This window comes from Lolium perenne, chromosome 3 (assembly GCF_019359855.2).
Source record: "Lolium perenne isolate Kyuss_39 chromosome 3, Kyuss_2.0, whole genome shotgun sequence".
Taxonomy (NCBI): Eukaryota; Viridiplantae; Streptophyta; class Magnoliopsida; order Poales; family Poaceae; genus Lolium; species Lolium perenne.
The window spans coordinates 25306642-25329676 of record NC_067246.2 but is presented as its reverse complement, the minus strand read 5'-3'; the positions used below and the strand labels follow the sequence as shown (position 1 = coordinate 25329676).

Here is a 23035-nt window from a genome sequence, read left to right as displayed (position 1 = left end):
CTATCAACATGCAACGGTGACAACCTTATGCATCCTGGCCCCCAACATATGTGTGCACACATATATCAGTACAAAAGATCATCATGGAAGATAACAAATACTTATATGAAGATATCACAAAGTATCTCACAATTACCAAGAACAAGTTAATGCTCAACCTGATAAATTTAGCAATCTATAGCGGGTTCTCCACAAGCTCTCGTCGGGTCACAGTCTTTCTGCGGCAGACGATATTCTTGAAGCTTGAGCGTTAGCTGTCGACGAACATTGAAAGGCCAACGATGGGTGAACCCGTCCAGCTGCTTGTTAGAGGACTTCGCCATGAAGCCGGACTAGATGTCTAGAACCCAATTTACCATGGCCATAAATAACTCGATCGGGATGCTAGTGAGAAAAACTCTGGTACATGCCCTAAAAAGAGACATCACATAAAGGCTCTTCGAATTTAGAAGCGGGGGTCTTAAAAAGGTCACAAGCGAATGTACTACCCGACCTCTAAACCAAATAGTTTGGGAGGCTTTGAAAATATCCATTCCAGTTGCAAATCAATGGCTCGAGAGGATGTTTTTACAGGACAAAAATCATCTTTCCCGCCGGTCCACCGCCAGAATAGAGTTCATGTTGTCCGAACCGAGATATGCGCCATGGCCGAATAAAGGATGGGGACGGTGAATATGTAAGCAAATTATCATACTACCTCCGATTACAGGAATAAGGCGCCCTCGCTTTACGTGCTTTTCGTTTGACCAAGAATTACTTCAAATATATAAAGATTATTTGTATGGAATTAACATCATTAGAAAGTTCTTTTTAATACGAATCCAACGATACTAATTACATATAATATAATCAAGATTTTGTTGTTCAATTTTTATGATCAAAGTTTGTGTTGAAATACGCGTGCGCCTTATTCCTTGGGACGGAGGTAGTATGATTTAACCCAAGTGACAGTAAATAAATCATGATGCTAAGTATAGGAAATCTGGAATTGAACTCGACATGCGAACTAGCAAAGTAGATGAACATATCGCATTTAAACATGATAAAGTGATCATATCTAATTCGATTTCTAGAACAAGAAACTTTAACAAAATCTTAAAGAAAGAGAACAATATCACATACAATGCAGCATGATCATTCACATTGGCATTGTCAGCCCATGTCGCTGAAGAGGTAGTCATCAACCTAGAAGATGTCGTCGTCGGGTAGGGAGTTCTCAGATGACTTGATATTGCTACTTGTCGTGCGAGAGTGCTCCCTAAAAACCTTACCACCTGTCACTTGTATAAGTATAAGTATATAAGACTTCGCTCGGGTCGTCCCCTCCAGGGCGACTCGGGGCGGAACCCTATTCCTCCCCGCCACCGCCTTCCCCACCCCCCTCCTCCCTCCTCGCCGTCCCCTGAGGCTGCCGCCGGCGAAGCCTGGCGCGGCCGGTGATGGGGGCGGCGGGGATCCATGCGTGGTCCCCTGGTGCGGCGGTAGGAGGCACGCCTCCGTGCCGGGGGGATGGTCCCGGTACCTGCCGGTCGATGGCGGCGCGGTATCTCATCCTGTCTTGGCCACGGCCTCGCCGGGCGGGCGGTGATGGGGGTGGCGGCGCGGCCCTGGAGCCATGGCGGCGCGGCCCTCTCCTCCGTTCCTCGCCGCGGCCTCGCCAGGCGGGCGGTGATGGGGGCGGCGTCGCAGCCCCGGATCATGGCGGTGCGGTCCTCACCTCCTTCCTCGTCTCGGCATCGCCGGGCGGGTGGGGATGGGGGCGGATCTCGTGCTGCTCCTCCTCAAGGTCTGGGACCACGGCACCAAGGGCGGCGGCCCTGGATGGCGATGGCGGTGACGGCGTCGACCTGGTGGCAGGTGGCGGGCGTTAGGTGCCGCTGACCGTGGCACCGCGGTGGTGGTCTTCTCTCTCGCCAGAGGAGATCGGATAGCTGTGTGGCTAGCCGTGGCGGATCTTGCGATCCGTTGCCTAGCTCCCGATGGCGAGGCGCAGCTACCGGTGAAAGCCGGCCCGGACTTCGGTCATGGCGGATGATGGCGGCGCGTTTCGTCGTTACCTTGTTGAAGGCATTGTCTCTACAGTCTGCGTTCTTCGCCTGGGCTGCTCCAGGGGAAACCCTAGACCCGGGTCTCCCGGATCGGACGATGGCGGCACCCAACGCCGTTCTCCCTGTTGGGGGTATCGTTTTTGGAGCAGACAACGGATGGCGGTGGTGCTGAGGTGGAGCGGTGTGCTTTTGCTGTGTCGGCGTCGTCGAGCCGCCGCGGCATGGTGCAGTGGTGTCTCGGGACGGATGCAGTGTGATGGACACGCGCAGGATGGTGGAGTCGTTTGGCGCCGTGGCGGCATCGATGGCAGGCCTGGCATGGTCAATGCGATGATCTCTCTTGAAGATGGAGTCGAGGAAGACGGTGGTAACAACTTCTATGGCGTGTGCGTTGGCGTATGCTCAGAGTCTGCTTGACTGGATGTGCTTCTCATCTGCTATTGGACGGCCTGGGAAGGCATTTAGTTTTTGGATGATATGAGTTGGTGAATTGTCACCCCCTTCATCCCTCTCTAGGTTTAGCGAGGTGGCTTCGAGTTTGATCTTTTGTATTGCTCTTATAAGGTGTTGTGAATAATCTAATAAAAAAAAGCCGTGTGCATCCTTTAGATGCAGAAGCTGGGGCGATATTTCCTCCATTTCGAAAAAAAAAACTTGTATAAGTATACAAGAGACACGGTTGCAGAGGCCTACTATCCCGTCCTTTGATGTACGACAGAAGATGCGATGAGAAAGACGTGGGTGGTGACACAAGGTTCTGGAAACATGTATTCGCATGTGTTGTGTGTCCTCTATGGTTCATGCATGTCTTGTTATATAGTGCATATCGGATAAGACATGGGGCGCAACCCACGTCCGAGTCAACACAACCCACGATTTCGAAAATATAGAAACGGCTGAATGATATGTGAATGACTTAAAAATTAATACACTAAGTTTCCAAGTAGCTAAAAAAACAAACAACATGTACAGGTATGAGCTCGGCTTGGCTCTCCCGATGCACGCGCGTAGTGACGGGCCAAGATGAAGCGGGCGGCGAAGGAAGTGTGCGGCTTAAGTCACTCCTCTTATTAATTACACCATAGTGAGTAGAGGAGCACTATCCTATATAAGTACTAGAAAGCTTTGGCGCGGTGACACGCCGCGCCCGTGATGTAAATTCTTATAGAATCTGTTGTTCGGAATGCATCCATATGTGAAGTAGAGAATAGTAGATCTCATTACATAATTTTTGGGGTTGTCTCAAGTAGGATAAAACAAATACAGGTTATAAACAGTTATTATTATGTCTCTCTGACCATTTGAGCCACAAAATATTCACCCAAGTAGTCAAATATGACTCAGAGAAAGTAAGCTGAATACATCTGCAAGATTCTTCTCCTGATTCCCACACCAAAAATGTGCTAATAAAATGGAAGTTCAAAGAAGCAGGTCAAGCATGTCTCCATTTGAGCTTTATCTGTTTCTTCTCAGCAGAATCATCTTCTTGCCAAGCTCTGTGTCAACATCAGGTTGGCATGCCTTTTTACTTTCAGAGTTTCCCATTTTCTTGCAACGGTTCTAATATTTGTTGTTGGAGACCTGCAACTGGCGGCAGGCTTATTTCAAAGCAAAGAGGCAAACCAGACTTAGGAATGCGTTTTTTGGAAAACTACTTCCTCCATCCAATAATATAAGACGTTGCTACAGCAAATATATGAGCTAATTGGTTGTAATAATGTCTTATGTTATGGGACAGGTGGAGTACTTTAGAAGGTCACAAATCTGCATATATTTATATATCGAAAGAATAGAGAACTTACAAATATTGAGTTGCTAGAAATCAATAAAAAACGTTCATATATCATCCAATAGAGATCAAATCAATGAAGAAGGTAGGTAAGCTAATGGAGCAAATAAGATAGAATGCACATGAATAATATTTCCCAGTTGGTACATACTTAATTTGGTCGCTATGAAGTTATAGTGTATAAATGAAACATGAACATTTTATAACTCTGGTTACATTTGGCTGACACGGCATATGCCTCAAATAAGACTGTAGGACTGTAGATGAACAAATTAGATAATTTATTTTCAATAAAATCTAGTTAGAACAGAGGATTTAGGACTTCACATGGGGACACTTTTGATGTCAAAGATCAAGGAGTAGTACCTAGAATGCGCGCATGATGCTAACGCTTTCTGTTTTCTCCTCACCAAAAGTATCTCATAATGTGCTTGACCTTTAGAATGCCACTCTCTTTGTCAGTCAGTTGGTTGAGAATGCAGATGAGTGCATGCTTCTTGACACTGAGGCCATGTCTGACATTTGTTTCAAGGTGCTCAAGCTTAACACGCCAGCTGGAGGTAAAATTTGCCCCTTCTTTTATTTTTACTTTCTATGGATGAATATGGCATGATATCAAGTGCATCTTCCTACTTTTTATTATTTTACTGCATGTTATAAAATGTCTTGGCACAATATGTAATGCAAAAAAAAAATCACAACTTTCTCCTTATACCCAAGTGGAAATTTCCAAGGGAGAGATCCTTCACTGATTTGTTCACTAACTTCTCCTTTTGCAAATTATATTTATAGGGAAGTTTTGAACATCTTAGAAATATCTGAAACTCGAGATAGGCACCTCTGTAGCATTTCACTGCTCCTAATTCTACATTGTTATGACTTACATACGTCCTAGTCTGGATTTTACTTAAGCTAGATCTCTGCATATGAGTATTGGAGGTCTTGCTAATCCAACAAACAATTCACCATCGTCTGAACCAATACACAGACAAAAACGATGTTGAGAGACAGAATATGCAGACTATCTGCAGACACCCAAAATACATATGCATATTACTAATATCTAATATCTATAGAGTAGAGTAGAAAATACCTTAAGGGAGGTGCTTTATTTACCTTGGTTTTGAAGATTGAGTCAGCATCCATAGCTGAATTGATTAAACTCTCAGAGAAGATGTAATGGACAGATCATACATATTAATCTTGTTTAATTTCGAAGTGTACACAAATCATGAAGATAACCTTCTTAATGCATGAAAACCTATATGTTGTGTTGTTGAATAATAAAGGAAGTAATTGATGAACAAAACATCCCTGGTTACTCACAGTACATGAGTACTAAACATAGTTTGACAGGTTAATAAGGTACTTGTTTCAGAAAGCTAAAAACAGAGCAAACATTGCCAGTGAAGTAGATATGATTGCAACAGAAAAATCATTGACCAACCAAGCCAGAGAAATGCAGTAGATGATGAATGTGAAACTGGTTTCATCCTAAATATATATCAGAAGCCAACACATCATATTGGTCCACACTATTGAGCAGACTGAAAGTATCCACAACTGGAGTTAATGATTCATCAACTGCAGCGACTGTTACTGATGGTCCCATATTAGAAGCTAGATGAGAAAATGACACAAATGAGGTGCATCAATTCTAAATTGGAGATTTTCTTCATTGCGCCCACTTTTACAACATTTCGTGGCCGATAAACAGCAACAGATTGCCCCTTCAAATGCTACTATACCCGCTAAAAGACGGATTCCATGTAATGGTTCTGTTTCATGAAGTATACCTAAATAAACAGTTGGATGGTTAGTTTAGGCCAGGAATTGAATCACTCATGGCACTACAATTGTCTTATTTATCATGAGTGATGTGTTTTAAACTATTAATCAGATAGACACTTCTCTCATGACACGAACCTGCATATAAACTATCTATACTTGGTCATCGTGGAGGGCTACCCTTTCATCTATTGTCGAGGAGGGACTATGTCTGAACCACTATATCTTACAAACTTTTGCTTGATAGAAAGATAATACCAAGTCAAGAACTCAAACCATGGTCAAGAATAAGTCGGTGGTGTACTAACACGGCATGACATTAACTTCAGTGTACATAGCCCGCGTATGATTTATTTGAGTGCAAGATCTGACCTGCAATACATGCGGTAGGGGCTCAATAGAGGCAGCCTGACGCTGGCTTGCTGCTCGAGGAAGGACAGCAGCGACGTACATGACTGTTTTCTGCAACTTGTACCCAATAATGGATTGAACGGTACAGCACCCCTCTAGGTGCCCAAGAATCAATTCGTCAAACAACGATTCAAACTATGATGGGGTGCTGTCGAGAGGCACGGGTCAGGAGAGAGTACTCATGCACGCCGGAATTTGGCCGAAGATAAGAGGAAATAAAGGAGGAGATAAATAGATAGCACTGACCCGCTAACCTGCGTCGGTCCCTCCAAGCCGTCCTGAAATCGTCATCCTCAAGGCGCTAGAGCGCACGCGTCATCAAGATCATGCTCTGCTCGAATCCTCGAACCAACCAGCCACCGCCTTCCCTCCGGCATCACCACGCCAGCGAATAGGACTAACAATATTACCCAATTCATCAGGAACCAAATATAATCGCGAAATCGCCGCCAAACCTTGCGAATCCTGCCGCCAATGCGACACCATCGACTCGGGATCCGCCCCCATGTGCGGCGCCACCACCAGTGCCTCCAACCCGCACTACCCTGCGGCCAGCGGAGCCCTCCTGCCACGGGCTTCAGCACGATTTCGTCGGTGGTATTCGTGGAGGGGCTGGGGGCGCAAAGGACCGGCTGTCCAACTGCCATCGGGAAGAGATAGGAAAGGTGGATGGCTAAGCAGATAGCGAGGAAGGGTCTAGATAGCACGTGTCGGGGAGACATCGCTTCATGCCAAGATCCAATCAAAAACTGCTCCATTGTTCTACCACGCCACCGCTTTGACCGAATGACCCAATGACCGGCAAAACAGCCGGTAACCCGTTGCCTATTGACACAAAAGAAAATAAAATGGAAAGCAATTACTCTACAACAACAACCAGTCTATACAAAAAGGGAAAACGTGTCATGTAACTATTCAGCGAGATCATGCCGCGCCTATACGCCTGCATCCCCAAGCGCCGGAGGCGCGCCACTACCGTCGCTCAGGGCCTGCAAAACCGCCAATGGGTTACTTTTTTTTTAATGTACAACTTGTCTTAGATGGCTCCGCTCCGCTCCCCTCTGCTCCCCTCTCCCCGCGCCTAACCTAGCCTCGCCGCGCCCCCTCCTCCTCCGTTGAGCCCCGCCGGCGTCCCCCGCCCCGCCATGACGACCTCCGACGTGCCCTCCGGCTCCGGCGCTAGCCGCTGGCTGGACTCCGGCAGCGACTCCGGCTCCTCGACGCGCTCCTACTGCGACGTCGCGAGCAGCGCGTCCCCACACCCGCGCCACGCTTCGTCCGGCCCCTAAGCGCCGCCGCCGCCCCGCCGCCGGCCGCTGGACCTGCGGCTCGCGTCTCTGCGCGAGGCCCGGCTCGGCCCGCGCTCGGAGGTCCACCGCGTGCGCGACGGGCGCCAGTGTCGACGCCGACGGGTTCCAACACCCCGGCGACGCCACCGGCAGCGCCGCCCCGCCGCGACCCCGCGCCTCGCCGCGTCTCGCCCGCGCAGCCCCACCCCCGAGGAAGAAGGAGGCCTCGCTTCCGGCCGTTCGTCACCTCACCACCGCGTCCGCGATCGCACCGGCGACGTGCGCTGCGGGCTCGCTGCCGTCTCGGCCATGTGTCACGTCAATGCGGCTGCGACACGGCAACGCCGGGAACAGCAGCGCGTTCGCACGCGCTGACCACCATGGTCCCGCTCGCGGCCGCCGCGCCCAGGCCCTCCCCGCCTGCTCCTACGCCGACCCGGACAAGACCCGCCGTCGATCCCCAGGGTCCGGCGCGCGTCATCGTCTCGCGGTCTGTCGAGGTTGAGCAGGCTGAGGACGTCCTCCGTCGCGCCGTCGTCGCCACCATCGCGGGCACGCGCCCCATGGTCACCGCGGAGGAGGTTGCCACTGCGATCTATGAGCAGTTCGAGCTCCGGCCCGGCGACTTCTCCGTCCACCTCCACCACCCAGAGGATTTCCTGCTCATCTTCCGGTCCATGGAGCTGAAGGACCGTCTTTCCGGCGACCACTTCCTTGGCGGCGCTGGTTACGGCTTCACGCTCTCCTTGAGGCCGTGGTGCAAGCTCGCCCATGCTGACCTGGGTTCGTTCGACTACAAGGTGGAGCTGGAGCTCCGCGGGATCCCGCCCCAAGCCTGGAACTTGTCCACGGCCGAGCACCTCCTCAACCCCAGCTGCTGGATCGAGCGCTTGCATCCCAACACTCGCACCAGGGCCGACATGGCGGTCTTCCGGCTCGACGCCCGCACCTGCGACCCCGCCTCCATCCGCCGCCATGCCATCTTGGAAGTGGTGGAGGTCACCCCCGCTCGCCATGCCTCCCAAGCTCCCTCCATCAAGCGGCTCCTCTATCCCATCTCCATCGACATCGTCCGCTACGAAGCCGACAGTGCGCCACCAGCCGATGCTCGTGATGGCGGCCACCGTCGTGGGCAGGGTGACCAGACCAACCAGGATCGTGGCGGCCAACCTCCCGCTGCCCAAGAACGCCGCCCGCCTCGTCGGCGTACCAGGAAGCGCCGCCGCCCCAACTCTCCCGCCGCCGGCGGACGCGCGGATGGCCTCGCCATGGACGCACTCTCCTGGCCCGCCCCTGGCCATCACCAACGCGCAGACGGGCTGGCTCTCGACGCCGCTTGGGGCGCCGCCGCCGGCCACCGCCGTGGCGCGCCGCCTGGGCAGCTCCCTGCCTGCACGGACCGATCCATGGCGCCTTGGCCTGGGCACCGTGGAGCCCACCGCCGCCGTCGTCGCCACGCCAAAAAGAGAAAGGGAAAGCTTGTCCGGCGTCAGAAAGCTGTTCAAAGTGGAGACGCGGGCCCCACCTCTGCAGACACAACGTCTCCAGACGCTCCGCGCCAATCGCCACAGGCCACGCCTGTCCAAACTGCAGCTGGCTCTTGCTCTGTTTCGGCCCCGACCGGCGCTGTGTCTGCTCCTGCAAACGGGGCCCTAGCCTTGGTCCTCTTTGGCAGCTTCTCTGGTCAAGAGGCCAACGTGGACCACGACCCCGCGTCGTCACCCCCGGAGCCAATGGCTGCTGATCCCGAGCCTGGCTCCCCAGAAGCATCCAAGGAGCAAAGCATGCAAAGCGGTTTTGAGGGCAGCGAGGTCCCTGATTCGCAGCCAGCTACCCCACGCGCTGCGCCCGAGGCAGATCTCCTGTCGGGGCAAACCTCGTCTGCACCACCCTGTGCTGCTGCTACCCCGGGACCCGCTCACTAGGACGTCGCCGAAGAGGACGAGGCCAACCACATGCGCAGCTTGGCGCCAACTCCTCCTCCTTCCCATCCCACCTGGGCCGATCCTGAAGCCCAGCCCGCCACGCCTGAGCCCACCTCGGCAGATAAGGCCCAGCCCACCACGCCTGAGCTCAACTCGGCGGTCGCGGCCCAGGAACAGCTCCCGCATACCACCATCCGCTCCGCCAGCCGCTTCGCGTCACCGCCGATCACCATCCGTCGCAGGAAGAAGCAGACGACGTCCCCTGCCCCGCAGGCCTGGACCCTTGGGGATTTCCTCAAAGCCGCCACCAAGGACATCTCCGCAGCTCTGCCCTGTCCTGGACGGCGCCCTCGCCGCCACGCTCTGTCCTTCTCTCCGCGACGTGGTCGCTCCGCCAAGTGTGCCGCAAAGGCAACTGCAACCGTCGCACCACCTACCGCCGAGCGACGCGCCCAGGTCCAGGTCCTTCGCACCATCGGCATCATCGGCGTCGACCAGGTGATCACCGCCGCGGAGATGCGCGCCTATGACAGCATCTTTGCCGCACCTCTCCCTCGCCACGTGATCGCCGCCATTGCTGCCTTGGTGAACAGAGAGCTCCCCGCCGATCTTCAGGACCAGCACACCGTCGATCTCGTGCCTAATGCATAGGAATCTCAAGATCGCCATCTGGAACGTGCGCGGCCTCAACGCCCGGGCACGCCGCACCGCTATCCGTTCCCTCATTCTCTCCTCGGGCGCGTCCATTGTATGTCTCCAAGAAACGAAAATGGAAATCATTCACTCGTACATTGTGCTCGAGACGCTTGGATCCTAGTTTGACGACTATACTTATCTCCCGGCTGAGGGCACACGTGGAGGGATCCTGCTGGCTTGGAAGAGCAGGGACGTGCGTGTCACGGACCCATTGTTCACCACCAACGCTCTCACGGCCAAGGTCACGATGGCCGAGTCCGCACCCTGGTGGATCACCGTTGTCTACGGCCCCCAAGATGATGCGGACAAGGTTGAATTCCTTAGCGAGTTGCGGCATATCCGCACCACCTGCATCGGACCCTGGCTTCTTTGCGGCGATTTCAATCTTATCTACAGGGACGAGGACAAGAATAACAACAATCTTAATCGGCGGCTCATGGGAAAGTTTCGCCGATGCATCAACGACTTAGCCCTGAAGGAGATCTATCTCAACGGCCGCCGATACACCTGGACCAACGGCCAAGACCCACCAACCCTGGTGCTTCTTGACAGAGCCCTCTGCACCTCGGACTGGGAGGACATGATTGGCGAATGTCACCTACGTTGTCTTGCCTCTGTCCTCTCCGACCATAGTCCATTGGTGCTCGACTGCTCTCCCTCGCCGGCCGCTCACCGACGCTTCCGCTTCGAGGAATTTTGGCTCCGCCAAGATGGATTCCATGACGTGGTCACCACGGCTTGGCACTCCGTCAATGCCACGGACCCCTTCCACCGCCTTTGGTTGAGGCTTCAAGCCACTGCGAGGGCGCTGACAAGCTGGAGCGCACGCACGGTGGGAAGCGTGCGGCACAACATGGCCATTTGCCGTGAGGTGATTGCGAAACTTGACAAAGCCAGGGAAGATCGGCCTCTATCGCCCTTGGAGAGATGGCTGCACCAAAACCTCCGGGTCTCCTACCTTGGCCTCGCCTCCCTCGACCGCACCATCGCCAGGCAACGTTCCCGCCTTGCCACGCTCAAAGATGGAGACGCCAACTCTGCCTTCTTTCATCAGCATTGCTCCTATCGCCGGCAGAAGAACAAGATCTACAGCGTCCTCGCTGATGGCCACGTCCTCACAGATCATAACGACATGGCCGAAGCCGCGTTCGCGCATTTTGACACCATGCTCGGTACTGAGAGTGCGCGGGATGTCGCCCTCGAGTTGCAGCAGCTCATCGATCCCTCCGCGGATCTGCAGGACCTGGACGCTCCCTTCACGGAGGAGGAAATCTGGGGCGCCATCAAGCGCCTACCGGCACGGAAAGCCCCAGGGCCAGACGGTTTCACGGCAGAATTCCTGCGCGCTTGTTGGGGTATCGTCAAGACCGACATCGTCCAGGCGTTTGACCAGCTCTATGCCCTCCGTGGCCGCGGCTTTCACAAGCTCAACCAGGCGCTTCTAACTCTGCTGCCCAAGAAACCAGATGCCGCGACGATGAGCGAGTACAGGCCGATCAGTTTGATTCACCTTGTGGCAAAACTCTTCGCCAAAACGCTCTCGCTCCGCCTCGCCCCCAAGCTCGACACTCTGGTCAGCAAGAATCAGAACGCCTTCATCTCCGGCCGCAGCTTACACGACAACTTCGTCCTCGTCAGGCAATCTGCTCGCCTCCTTCACCAGCTGCGCGAGCCCCGTGTGCTGCTAAAGCTGGACCTCGCCCGCGCCTTCGACTCCGTCTCATGGCCCTTCCTCTTCGAGGTGCTGCGCCGGTACGGCTTCCCCGACAGATTCCTGGACTGGCTCGCCCTCCTCCTCAGCTCGGCAAGCACCAGGGTGCTCATCAATGGCGAACCTGGCCCTCCCATATGGCACCGTCGTGGCTTGAGACAGGGAGACCCCCTCTCCCCGCAGCTGTTCGTGTTGGCCGTCGACGTGCTGAGCCGGCTCTTTAGGCGCGCCACCGAAGTGGGCATCCTCAAGGACTTGCACCCCCGCCGCCGCATCCCCGGGATTTCTCTCTACGCCGACGACGTCGTCCTCTTCTGCCACCCTTCGTGCGATGGCATAGCCGCCGTCAAGGAGATCCTGCTGCTGTTTGGACGCGCCTCCGGCCTCCTGGTCAACTATGGCAAGAGCTCCGCTGCCCTTATCAACGGCACAGACGAGGACACCGCCGTGGTCACCACCGGCCTGGGCTGCCCCTTGACAACTATGCCCATGTCTTACCTGGGCATCCCCTTGACGATTAGGAGACCGACATGCGCGCAGCTTCAACCCCTCGTGGACCGCATCGCCGCACGTCTCCCAACTTGGAAGGCGCACCTCATGGACAAGGCTGGTAGGCTGAAGCTGGTCAGGGCGGTGCTATGCGCCATCCCCATTCACCAGCTCCTTGTTTACGCACCACCAAAGAAGATCATCAAGCAAATTGAGAAGATCCAGAGGGGCTTCCTATGGGCTGGACGCAAAGAAGCTAACGGTGGCAGCTGCCATGTCAATTGGAACAGGGTTTGCCGGCCCATCCAATTTGGCGGTCTCGGCGTCCAGAACATGGCCAAAGCCGGCCTCGCGTTGCGCCTGAGGTGGTTCTGGTTCAGCCGCACCGACACGTCGAAAGCATGGCATGGGCTTGACCTGCAGTTCTCCGCCGAGGAGCGTGCCCTCTTCTTCGCCTCGACAACCATATCCCTCGGCGATGGACACTCGACGCGGTTTTGGGAGGACCGCTGGATCGACGGCAGGTCTGTCAGCGAGATCATGCCGCGCCTATACGCCTGCATCCCCAAGCGCCGGAGGCGCGCCACTACCGTCGCTCAGGGCCTGCAAAACCGCCAATGGGTCCGGGACATACACGGCACCCTGGGTATCGAGGAAATCGGCGACTATCTGTTGCTCTGGAGGAGACTCGAGCACGTCCAGCTTTCTGACCAGGCCGACACCATGGTGTGGAAGTGGACCAGCAACGGATCCTACTCGGCAAGTTCCTGTTACAGAGCCACCTTTCATGGATCCCTGCTCTGTGATGCCTGGCAGCTTACCTGGAAGACTTGGGCACCTCACAGTGTCAAATTCTTCCATTGGTTGGCACACCTGGATAGATGCTGGACGGCCGAGCGTTTGCAACGACGAGGTCTCCCGCACCATGCTAAGTGCTTGCTCTGTGACCAGGAGATGGAAACTATACAGCACCTCTTCATCGGCTGCAGCTTCGCTCCTCAGGTGTGGGTTGACATCCTCTCCTGGCTTCGCGCCACCTGTAGACCACCTGCCCAGGATGACTCCTTGCTCTCCTGGTGGCTCCAAGCTAGGCAAACCACACCCAAAACCCTGCGCAAAGGTCTCGCCTCAATGACGCTGCTCATTCCGTGGATGATCTGGAAGGAACGCAATGGCTGCGTCTTCGACGGCGCAACCCCCTCCGTCCCTGGCGTGGTCACCAAGATCCGTGATGAAGCAAGCACCTGGGCAAGAGCTGGAGCACGAGGCCTGCGCGTCGTCTTGCCGAGCACATGGGATGTACATTGATTTTTTTTTTGCTTGTTTTTGCTTGTCCCCTGTTCTGCCCCTTCCGCGGGTTGTAACTGTTGAACTTATGCTCTCCTTCTTTTCAATGCAATGAAACGCAAAGGCTTTTTGCGTTTTCTCGAAAAAAAAAAACTATTGAAGGAGCAAGAGATAAATGTGTCCATCTACAGTAGCTGATGGCATCAGATGGCGAGAAGTTAACCAACTTTTATATAGGGTATAATATAAGGAGGCCAGAGTTGGAAAACTTAAAACAGAGACCGAGCTACACGTAGCCTTTTATTTGTAAACACTTAGAATTTATATTTCAAAGTTTTTTAAAAATTGAAATAAAATTTTAGAGATAGCCAATGATGTATACTATAATCATGTTAAACAAACTATATTCTAGGCTACATAAAACTGACAAATTCCGATAAATTTATAGTGAATCGTGCATATTTCAAAACTATAAAATTTGTAATATTTTGCCAATTTCGTGTAGCCTAGAATACAAATTAGTTTGCATTAAGATTTTTCACCATTGTCATATTTCAAGACTGATTTGTACCATGATATTCTAATTTAGAATCAATTCTCTCTGATGGCAAATCTGAAAATGCAAAAACAAAAGTGTGGCATCATGGTGCAATAATATTCGGTAGTTGAGCTTTTAAGATACCAGTAGTTCTTTTTTTTTTTTTTGGCGAAAAAGATAGCAGTAGTTCAATAGTCGAGTGTGTAACATACTAGTAGTTCTATCCTAGATTACGCTATATCCATGCACTTTACTTCTACCAGTTTTCATGCAACTCGATTTTCATGATTGTACACATGAAATAATTCTATGGATTAAACCAAATAATTTCATTCTCAAAAAAATTCTGAAGGCGCAACGCTGCTGCAAGATAATTTCATTCTTGCAGAAAATTCTGAAGGCGCATCGCTGCTGCAAGCCATTGGGTGGCGCTTGTTAGGATGATCTCCACCACGTACGAGCCCAACGGCTCGACGTGCTCTTTGACCGCGTCCTGATCGGGGGCGCCCAACCGTTCACTGGTTGGTGGGTTCCTGTCGCTTGTGCAATAAAAAGAGGTGGGGGCGGGTGGCACTCAGTAAGAGGTTGCCTGGAGCTGCCACTGGCCCCACCGACACACCCACCGATTAGGGTTTGCGCAGTGCCGACGGGAAGCTCCGCCGCCACCACTCCCTCACCTACGCGCCGCCGTCGCCACCATGTCCAGGTCGGTGAGCTCCACCTCCAAGGGAGAAGGTCAATGCTCACAGTACTCTCTCCTACCCGACAATGATCTAACCTAGTCGATCTAGCGATCTTTACAGCGCTCACCACAACTGCAAAGCCAGCCCACCCTGTTGTGATCCCGAAATAATAATGTTGCGAAGCTAGGTCATTGATGCTACAAGTCCATCAGCGAAGCTTCAAAGGCGGCAACTGTTATCGCTTGCGGCTGCCAAGGTGGCTCACCGTTGCTACGAAGGCCAGCCAGTGCAGCTGCAAAGGTAAATCGGCATTGCTGCGAAGCTTGCAGCTGATGCTGCAAACAAGCTGCTTCGCCGACGGTTGTCACAGCTCACGTACGGTGATCGATGGGCGGCGCTTCTCGCGGCCATGGGTGAAGGTTGTTGCGGCTCAGGTCGACATGCCGCGCAAAGGGCCCGTGCCACTGCGAGGAGGGATAGCGAATTAGAGAATAGCATGTGCAGCGCCGTGTGTACAAGCTAGCTAGTATTTGCTCGTTATTACAAAGAGGAAGTCGCAGTGTGTACAAGCTAGCTAGTATTTGGTCGTTATGTCCGTGTATGCCCGGTGGATGTTCGCGGACGGCCGAATTACTTTATACGGAAGCCCACACAACTGAATTACTTTACGCGGCTAATGCGATTGGTGTGACGGTCATCAGAGCATCTCCACCGCCGGTCCCCTAATAGTCGCCGGCAGGGGCGTCGGCACTGCTGTATTGGGGCGCCGACAGTGCATCCTCCATTTGGGGACGCTGTTCCCACACCGGCGCCTCCCAAACGACGGTCCCCAAATTTTTTTTTTACAATATTTTGAAACAACATATCAATCACATTTTATTCATACAATCACACAAATAGAATTAAATTATTCATACAATCAATCAAACAAATAGTACTTAAATTATTCATACAATCATTCATACAATCAAACAAATAGTACTTAAATTATTTATACAACCCAACAAACAAATAGTACTTAAATTATTCATACATGCAAACAAATAGAAATAAAATCATGCATTGTTGACGGCTCCTCTCCTCGCCCACAAATGCACAGCTAGATCCGCCTTCAGCTGGGCATGGACACCTGCATCTCGAATTTCATTATGCATATGAAGAAAAGCAGCAAATTCTTGGGGTACATGCTCTACCTCAGCTAGTGGCCCTTGATAATCAAATGGATGATCATCCTGTACAGGTGCGTCGCGCTCGCTTTCAATGATCATGTTGTGGATGATCACACAGGCGTTCATCACCTCCCACATCTGAGCCTCAAACCAAGTGAGAGCAGGGTACCTGACAATGGCGAAACGCTGCTGAAGCACCCCAAAAGCACGCTCAACATCCTTGCGTGCTGCTTCCTGGCATGTTGCAAAATAGGCTTCCATCTCGTTTGATGGAGAGGCAATTGTCTTCACAAATGTAGCATACTTCGGGTAGATACCATCAGCTAGATAGTACCTCTTGTTATATGCGTGGCCGTTTACCTCAAAGTTCACATCAGGAGCTTGTCCCTTAGCTAGCCTGGCAAACACCGGAGAGCGCTGCAGCATGTTGATATCATTGTTTGTTCCTGCCATGGCAAAAAATGCATGCCAAATCCAAAGGTTATGGTCTGCCACCTCCTCAAGAATGACATTGCACTCACCAGTATGCCCCTTGTAGATCCCCTGCCAAGCAAAAGGGTAATTCTTCCAGCCCCAATGCATACAGTCAATGCTTCCGAGCATCCCAGGAAATCCTCTTGCTGCATTGTTTTGCAGGATCCGAGTTGTATCATCTTGTCTTGGTGCTCTCAAATAGTCTTTAGCAAACACCGCTATGACAGCTTGGCAGAACCTATATAGAGTCTCTGTACATGTCAACTCTGCCATCCGTAGGTAGTCATTGGCTGTATCTGGAGGAGCTCCGTATGCAAGACAGCGCATTGCAGCAGTGCACTTCTGAATTGAGGTAAAGCCCCACAAACCTGTGCAATCTTTTTTGGCCATGAAGTACTTGTCGTACTCCCTGACGCCGTGGACAATCTTCAAGAACAGCTCCTTATTCATCCTAAACCAGCGCCGAAATTCCTTTGGCGAATGAGTCGCGTCGTCGTTGAAGTAGTCGGCGTCAACCAGCATTGCGCCGGCTTCACGATGCCGGTTGATGTTCCTCCTCTTCCCTGGCTTTGAGCCGCCGCGCCGAGGCACGACGAAGAAAGGCTGGCGAACGCGCAGCATATTCATCAGAATTAGCTGCTGCTGTTGCCGCCAAAACAGCCTGAGCGTTCTGCTCCTCCGTGAACAGCTGCACCATTATCTCGTCGTCGCTATCCATCGCGGCAATCGGACGAACACCTTGCGGGCGGGGCGATACTATCGCGGTGGCGGCGAGCTCTGTTCCGGGCGAAACAGCGGCCGCCGGTGGAGGGGGTGGCGGCCGTGTCGATGGACGGCGGTTCCTAGACAGTCGGCGGTGTCTATTGCAAGCAGGGGGCGCGGCAGCGGCGGCGACAGTGGCGATCTAGAGGGGTGGAAGTCGGCTCGGGTGTGTGTAGGAGGTGGGAAATCGGCGTGTTTGGCTGCCAGGCGGAGCCCACGCTCGTTTTCAGACGTGCCGCGAGGTGCCGGCGCGCCCGATTCGCGCCCTTGGCGAAGGGGCCGGCATGGGGTTGCCAGCGATTCTATTGGGCTCGAAAATTGGCCGGCGCCGTTTGGGACGCACCGGTGCGAGCCCATTTTCGCTGCCGGCCCCCAAAAAGCTATCGGGACCGCTATCCGGGGCGCCGGTGGAGATGCTCTCACAGACGCGTCCGTCTACATCCTGATATGAGCAGTCACCCTGCATGGCGATGAAAGTGGAAACACCGCTTAACATCGGCAGTTCAAGAATTATCGGCAGCATGCCTTCAAGCAAAGGAAAGCCCGGGGAGCGTCACTGAGACTATCCACAATAGACTTATCATAGGCAATGTTTTTTTTTACGGTAACTTTTCTTTACTGGAGGACACCGGAAAATTCGGTTACCGCGAAATCTCGAGAATTTTTCGTACGAATTTATTCAAATGAAATTTGAATTCAAAAAAATTCTATGATGAAACAAAAAGAATAACGAATTTTAGCACAACTGCATGTTCAACTCGGTGGTAAGACAATCCGTCAAACACCAGTAGGTTGTTTCCTCAAATCTTACTTCCGCCACCTTTCTTTCTTGGGAAAATCTAGTAGGAGGCGCCGCACAATCCTTCTCTCCCTGCGGCGTTAAAATTTTGGTGCTTTTCCCCTATAGGAGAGATATCATGCATGCATGCAGGACTATTGAACATCATGGCTTACATCATCGTATTAATTGCTAAATTCAAAATTTTAAAATGATTTATCTTCTAAACCATTATTCCGATTAGTGATTCGTTTGTACCGTTAATTTCGTCTCGATGAGGGCTTCAAAACAAGATCTCTTGTTGCTATGTTTCGAAGACTTTTTTTTTCGCTGCACCAGTTGCCAGATTAATATCGAATAATTACCTTAATAGTTGTACATGGCTACCAAAATAACTTTTGACATTTTTTGTAGACATTGCATTATTAATCACATCTACAGTGTGGGTGTGACGATGTTCTTTTTGTCACAACAATTATCATGTTATAGTAAATGGTTGCTAGATTAATAATGAACAATTACAACGGTAGTTGTACATGGTTATTCGATAAATTTTTAGTCATTTCTAAATATTGCAATGATATGCATAACTAAATGAACGGTGTTTAAGTGTCTTTAAGAGCTAAGCAATGATATCATTCCACACAAATTAGCTATCATGAAGCTTTACATTGATGGAAAATAACATACATGAATCTACCAATCAACTTATTACAATCTGGAAATTAAGTAGCGAATAATCTGGCAAGTTAGTGAAAAGAATCTGGCAATTATTGATAAAAAAAAAGTTTACAAAATATACCAACATGGGATCTAGTTTTGAAGATCTCGTCGCGACTAAGCTCACCGTGAAAACGGATTTTGAAACAAGTTACCGGTTTGAGAGATAAAGGTTTTTTAATTTAGATCTTGAAGGGAATCTAGATGATGTCATCATCCGTGTCACTGCATGCATGCATGCACATTAGTGAAGGAAATCCGCCGCACGAACCCGCTCTTGGTGCGGCGCCGCCGTGTAGTGTTGTCCTTCTTTCTTTTTAAGCTAACAAAAAAGCAGAATAAAGTGAATAAAATGATACTTTGTAGGATAGGGTACTCGAACTTAAGATCACACGAGAGACTGCGTTGGACCTAACAACCGTTACCTAGTGAACTGTTTGATATATAAAGCATTCGATCTTTTCGCTCAACAGAAAATAATTTGATCTTTATTTTATCATAGACTGTATTTTATATTCAAATTGAGCCAAATAAATTTAACCGGTATCAGTGTTTCTCGAGGGTAACAGAATTTTCGGTTTTCCGCGAGATTTCAGATATTCGGCCATAGGTGGTATCATGCATTGCTTGCATGCAAAAATCTGATTGAGCGGTGCAATTAAAGATGAGAGAGGGAATACTAGTATCATAGATAGTACAGTATCATATCACGTTCTACTCAAAATTTTAATGTCAAATAGATCTTTTACACATATTTATATTGAGATTCTACAAATTAATAAATATTATCAAAACATAATACTACTATATATAAACATAAGGCCATTGGCCCGGCTTTATAATACTATTATATGATATCATACATTGTGGAGATAATATCGTCATACACTATGATATATACTAGCGTGTGAATGCAATCTATTGTGAGTAGCCTGTTGTTTCATGTAGTCACCCAAAAGTTCTTCTATGTTTACCGAAAAGTTCAAACCATAATGGCCCAAGACTGTCCCGACACGCAAGTCGGGCCGGCCGGGCTGCCCATGCCTATGTATGGAAGTCAACAGTTAAAGCCATGTGATAAAAATCTAATCACCCCTTCCTATGTATAGGAACTAGAAGGATACCCCGCGCGTTGCAGCGGGAATTTCTCTGATAACTCTATTTTGTAAAAACGAAAGGATATAAGTTGATTGGAATAGGATGTTATTTGTAGGAACATGCATAATTCAATTGACGTAAATAGTCAAGATGCTAACTTAAAAATACTGACTTGAAATGGTTATGTAGCTTCGTGGCAATCGAACAACGTCGATATCGTGCGATAGATTTTGTAGGGTTTGTGTGCGAATCACGCGGAGGGGAGGGGCTATATATAGGTGGGTTTTGGTGGGCGAGAAGGCAATACATTAAACGGAAAAATCTGTGCGTATTCGATCGGGACTGAGCTGCCGGGTTGACGTAGGAAGCCAGGGTTTCCTTGTTGGGCTCGACCCGTTTGTGGTATCGCTAAAGCTAGTGTGCAAATGTACAGGACTGCAGGTTGATTACCACTTTTTGAGGGGCTAAAACGCAAAACAACCGACGGACGACGGAACCCCTTTGTGTTTTATTATTATTATAGGTATAGATATAGATATAGATCTCAATACTCATATCTAACGGATTAGACTTGACTCGGACATATTATTTCTGAGTTGCCTATAAATTAGCAAATCCGATATTTCAATCGTAGCTGGGAAATCTGTGGGTAGCTTTCTGACCGAAATTAAGTCGGCACGTGTACGTGCATACAGAGGCTGCTAAGGCACCACGCAATGCAAGCCACAACTAACAAAAAGGGGAGCATGCATGCAGTGTATGGGTGCGCATGCACGCGCGTGCTTCGTTCAGTACAGCTGCCGAAACAACCCGACCGGCCGGTCTTGCTGTTACTTCCAGTCAACAAGAAACCAGACGATCAAAGCTCATCTCATACTGTCATGCATGCATATATGCCATATTGCCTAACTAGCAAAGAAGATCTAATCCATTGGAAGCACGTACAGGACAACCTAAGTTACCTAGCTAGCTAACAATGAGGGAGGCACGGCCACGACGCAAGCAGCCGATGGCGATGACCAGAGACGGCCGGAAACGGCGCCGACGGCCGAACAGCAGCACGGGAGACGCGAAGCTTGTCTGCTCCGAGCATCTGACCGCTACCAGCAGTAGTGATGAGTTGTCGTCGGTACAGCCTCCTAGTGCTATGTCTGCAAGTTTTGTTGCTGAGACGGCGAGCTTCTCCGAGGACGAGGAGGACCTCCTCATCAAGCTGCACGCTTTGCTCGGTAACCGGTACGGCGTCGACGTTCTTTCTTCTCTAGTAAACTATCTTCTCTGGTAAATTACCTACTCCCTCCGGCCCTAAATACTTGTCGCAGCGTCAATGAACTTAGATGGATTTTGGTAAATGTTTTGCCCTAACTGGCAACAAATATTTAGTGTCGAAGGTATTGCAATCTGAAACCAACACTCTTTCTTCTATAACTAGACATGCATCTGATATGTACATCTATGCTCAATTGCTGGGTCGTTTTAAAAGCACTGCTGGGTTGCTATAGAAGTGGTTAAGTAATTATCCATGTAATTCCAGGAACACGCCGGTCAGCTATGAGTAATTTCTTCTTTTTTGCGAAAATTTCACCGACCTGTTAATAATCATCAATACCAGTAGAAAGAGATCCAGAAGTAATAAAAACTACAAATAGATTATTGGACTAATTTCAATGTTAACCTGCTGCATACGGCTAAATCCTACTAGAGTTATGCTGGCATGTAACATTCATATGTTTTGCCACTTGGAAGAAGCAACGGAGAGAAAATTGTATGAATTGTATGCACATACTCTCGGTTTACTAAAATCTACACTTTGTACTAAAAAATATTGTGTTGACCCGTAAAGTTTCTCATTAATAGTTGTTTGGGAGAGAGAAAAAATAAGGTTCCATAAATAACTCTACTTTTTATTTCCCGATCTATTGATATTTTTCAGCTGGTCCATCATCGCCGGGAGGCTTCCTGGAAGGACGGTCGAAGAGGTCAAGGCACACTGGTACTCACCGATGATGACCGTGAAGCTGAAGCGCCTCGATTACGACAACCAATGTATGATACTAGAAGCTCTGATACCGTCACCTGATGAGCATAGCGAACACCGGGAAAGTGCAGTACAAAACAAACAAGAGGAGCACCCTGGACATCCTTCCTTCCCCAAGGATGCCAGTGATGCCGCCAGCGATGATGGTGCAATGTCGGACGCCGGCAGCTGCAATATGTAGCCACTGATGGATCTCCTGTGAGGGAGCGTTGATGCCTCACTGAATTGATCCTAGAGCTTACACTCTCTAGTCTCTACGTGGCGTAATGGAGGATGTAGAAGTGGGAAAGGTGGGACACTGGCCTTGACTTTCATTTTTGACTGTAGACTCACTTTTTCTTTCTTAATAAACTAGCAGTGTGGCCCTTGCGAGGGCATCATCTTTAATTTTTTGAAAGTGGCACTTTCCATTGAAGGAAATAATATAGTTCCATAGTCCGCAAAAATAGTTAGACCGATGTGAGAAATTCAGGATTGTAGTTTGTGTTGTAATCCACCGATATTTTCTATAATAGATTTCAATTGTTTATTTTCATTTCAATGTGAATATGTCGGGGTTTCCCTATCCCTGAGTAAGTTTGCATCTTAGAACAGAATTAATGTTTTATAAACATTTGTATCTCTTTATATGTGATACAAATGAAATTATAAAACCACGATCTAGCTAGGTTTGTGTATGAAGTTTTTATTGTACGGCGAGATTGTAATAGTGTGTATTTTACCTAAGTTCCATCCATTTAATGGGAGATCCAATCTGGTAGATGTACATGTAGGTTGGCATGGATTTGAACCCTGACGCTGAATAATATATTTGGAATTTGCGTAGCTTCCCTTGGGAGGAAAAAAATTCTATTTATAGTCAAGTTTTTTTTCTTGGTTGCCTAAAATTACCATAGGAAACTGAATTACATGCCGATATTTTTCCCGAGATATTCAAAACAAATTCATAAATCCTTCCAAATTACCTAAAATTATTTATATTTGAAAAAATTATGTTAATACCGGTACCGCTGAGAAAAATATTGATGTGAGATCCAATCGGTAGATGTATATGTAGATCGACATGTATCATACCATGTATTATGAATAACATATTTTCAATTCGCAGTAGCTTTTCTCCGGCTGAAAAAGAGTCAATGGACAATCAAGTTTCTTTTTTTCTTGGAAGGGTAAAAAATCGCTAGGTACCGTTATTTTTCATTCTTCACAATATGGAAATATGGGCAGGTATTCCGCCCGAGATACATAAAACAAATTCATAAATTCTTTCAAACTATCTAAAACATATTTAAATTTGACCAAATAATATTAATATCAGCAAATTTAGTCCGGTAGAAAAATA

At 49.6% G+C, this 23035-nt stretch overlaps 2 protein-coding genes and 1 long non-coding RNA gene across 3 annotated transcripts; 1 reads left to right on the top strand and 2 right to left on the bottom strand.

The window, feature by feature from the left end:
• Positions 1–5306: 5306 nt before the first annotated feature.
• Positions 5307–6708, bottom strand: LOC127340976 (uncharacterized). Its single transcript, XR_007875096.2, has 2 exons — positions 6283–6708; positions 5307–6184 (listed from the first exon to the last, which is right to left on the bottom strand). It is a non-coding gene; the product is annotated as an uncharacterized lncRNA (long non-coding RNA).
• A 7279-nt stretch (positions 6709–13987) lies between these two features.
• LOC139837823 (uncharacterized) lies at positions 13988–17015 on the bottom strand. Its single transcript, XM_071827114.1, has 3 exons — positions 16959–17015; positions 16345–16900; positions 13988–14046 (listed from the first exon to the last, which is right to left on the bottom strand). Exons 1-3 carry the CDS (start codon positions 17013–17015, stop codon positions 13988–13990), a joined length of 672 nt encoding a protein of 223 aa, XP_071683215.1.
• Positions 17016–20607: 3592 nt separating this feature from the next.
• On the top strand, positions 20608–22129 carry LOC127338092 (uncharacterized). The gene is made up of 2 exons (XM_051364346.2): positions 20608–20891; positions 21589–22129. The coding sequence occupies exons 1-2, from the start codon at positions 20632–20634 to the stop codon at positions 21872–21874; spliced, it is 546 nt and encodes a 181-aa protein (XP_051220306.1). The 5' UTR covers positions 20608–20631; the 3' UTR covers positions 21875–22129.
• Positions 22130–23035: the final 906 nt, after the last annotated feature.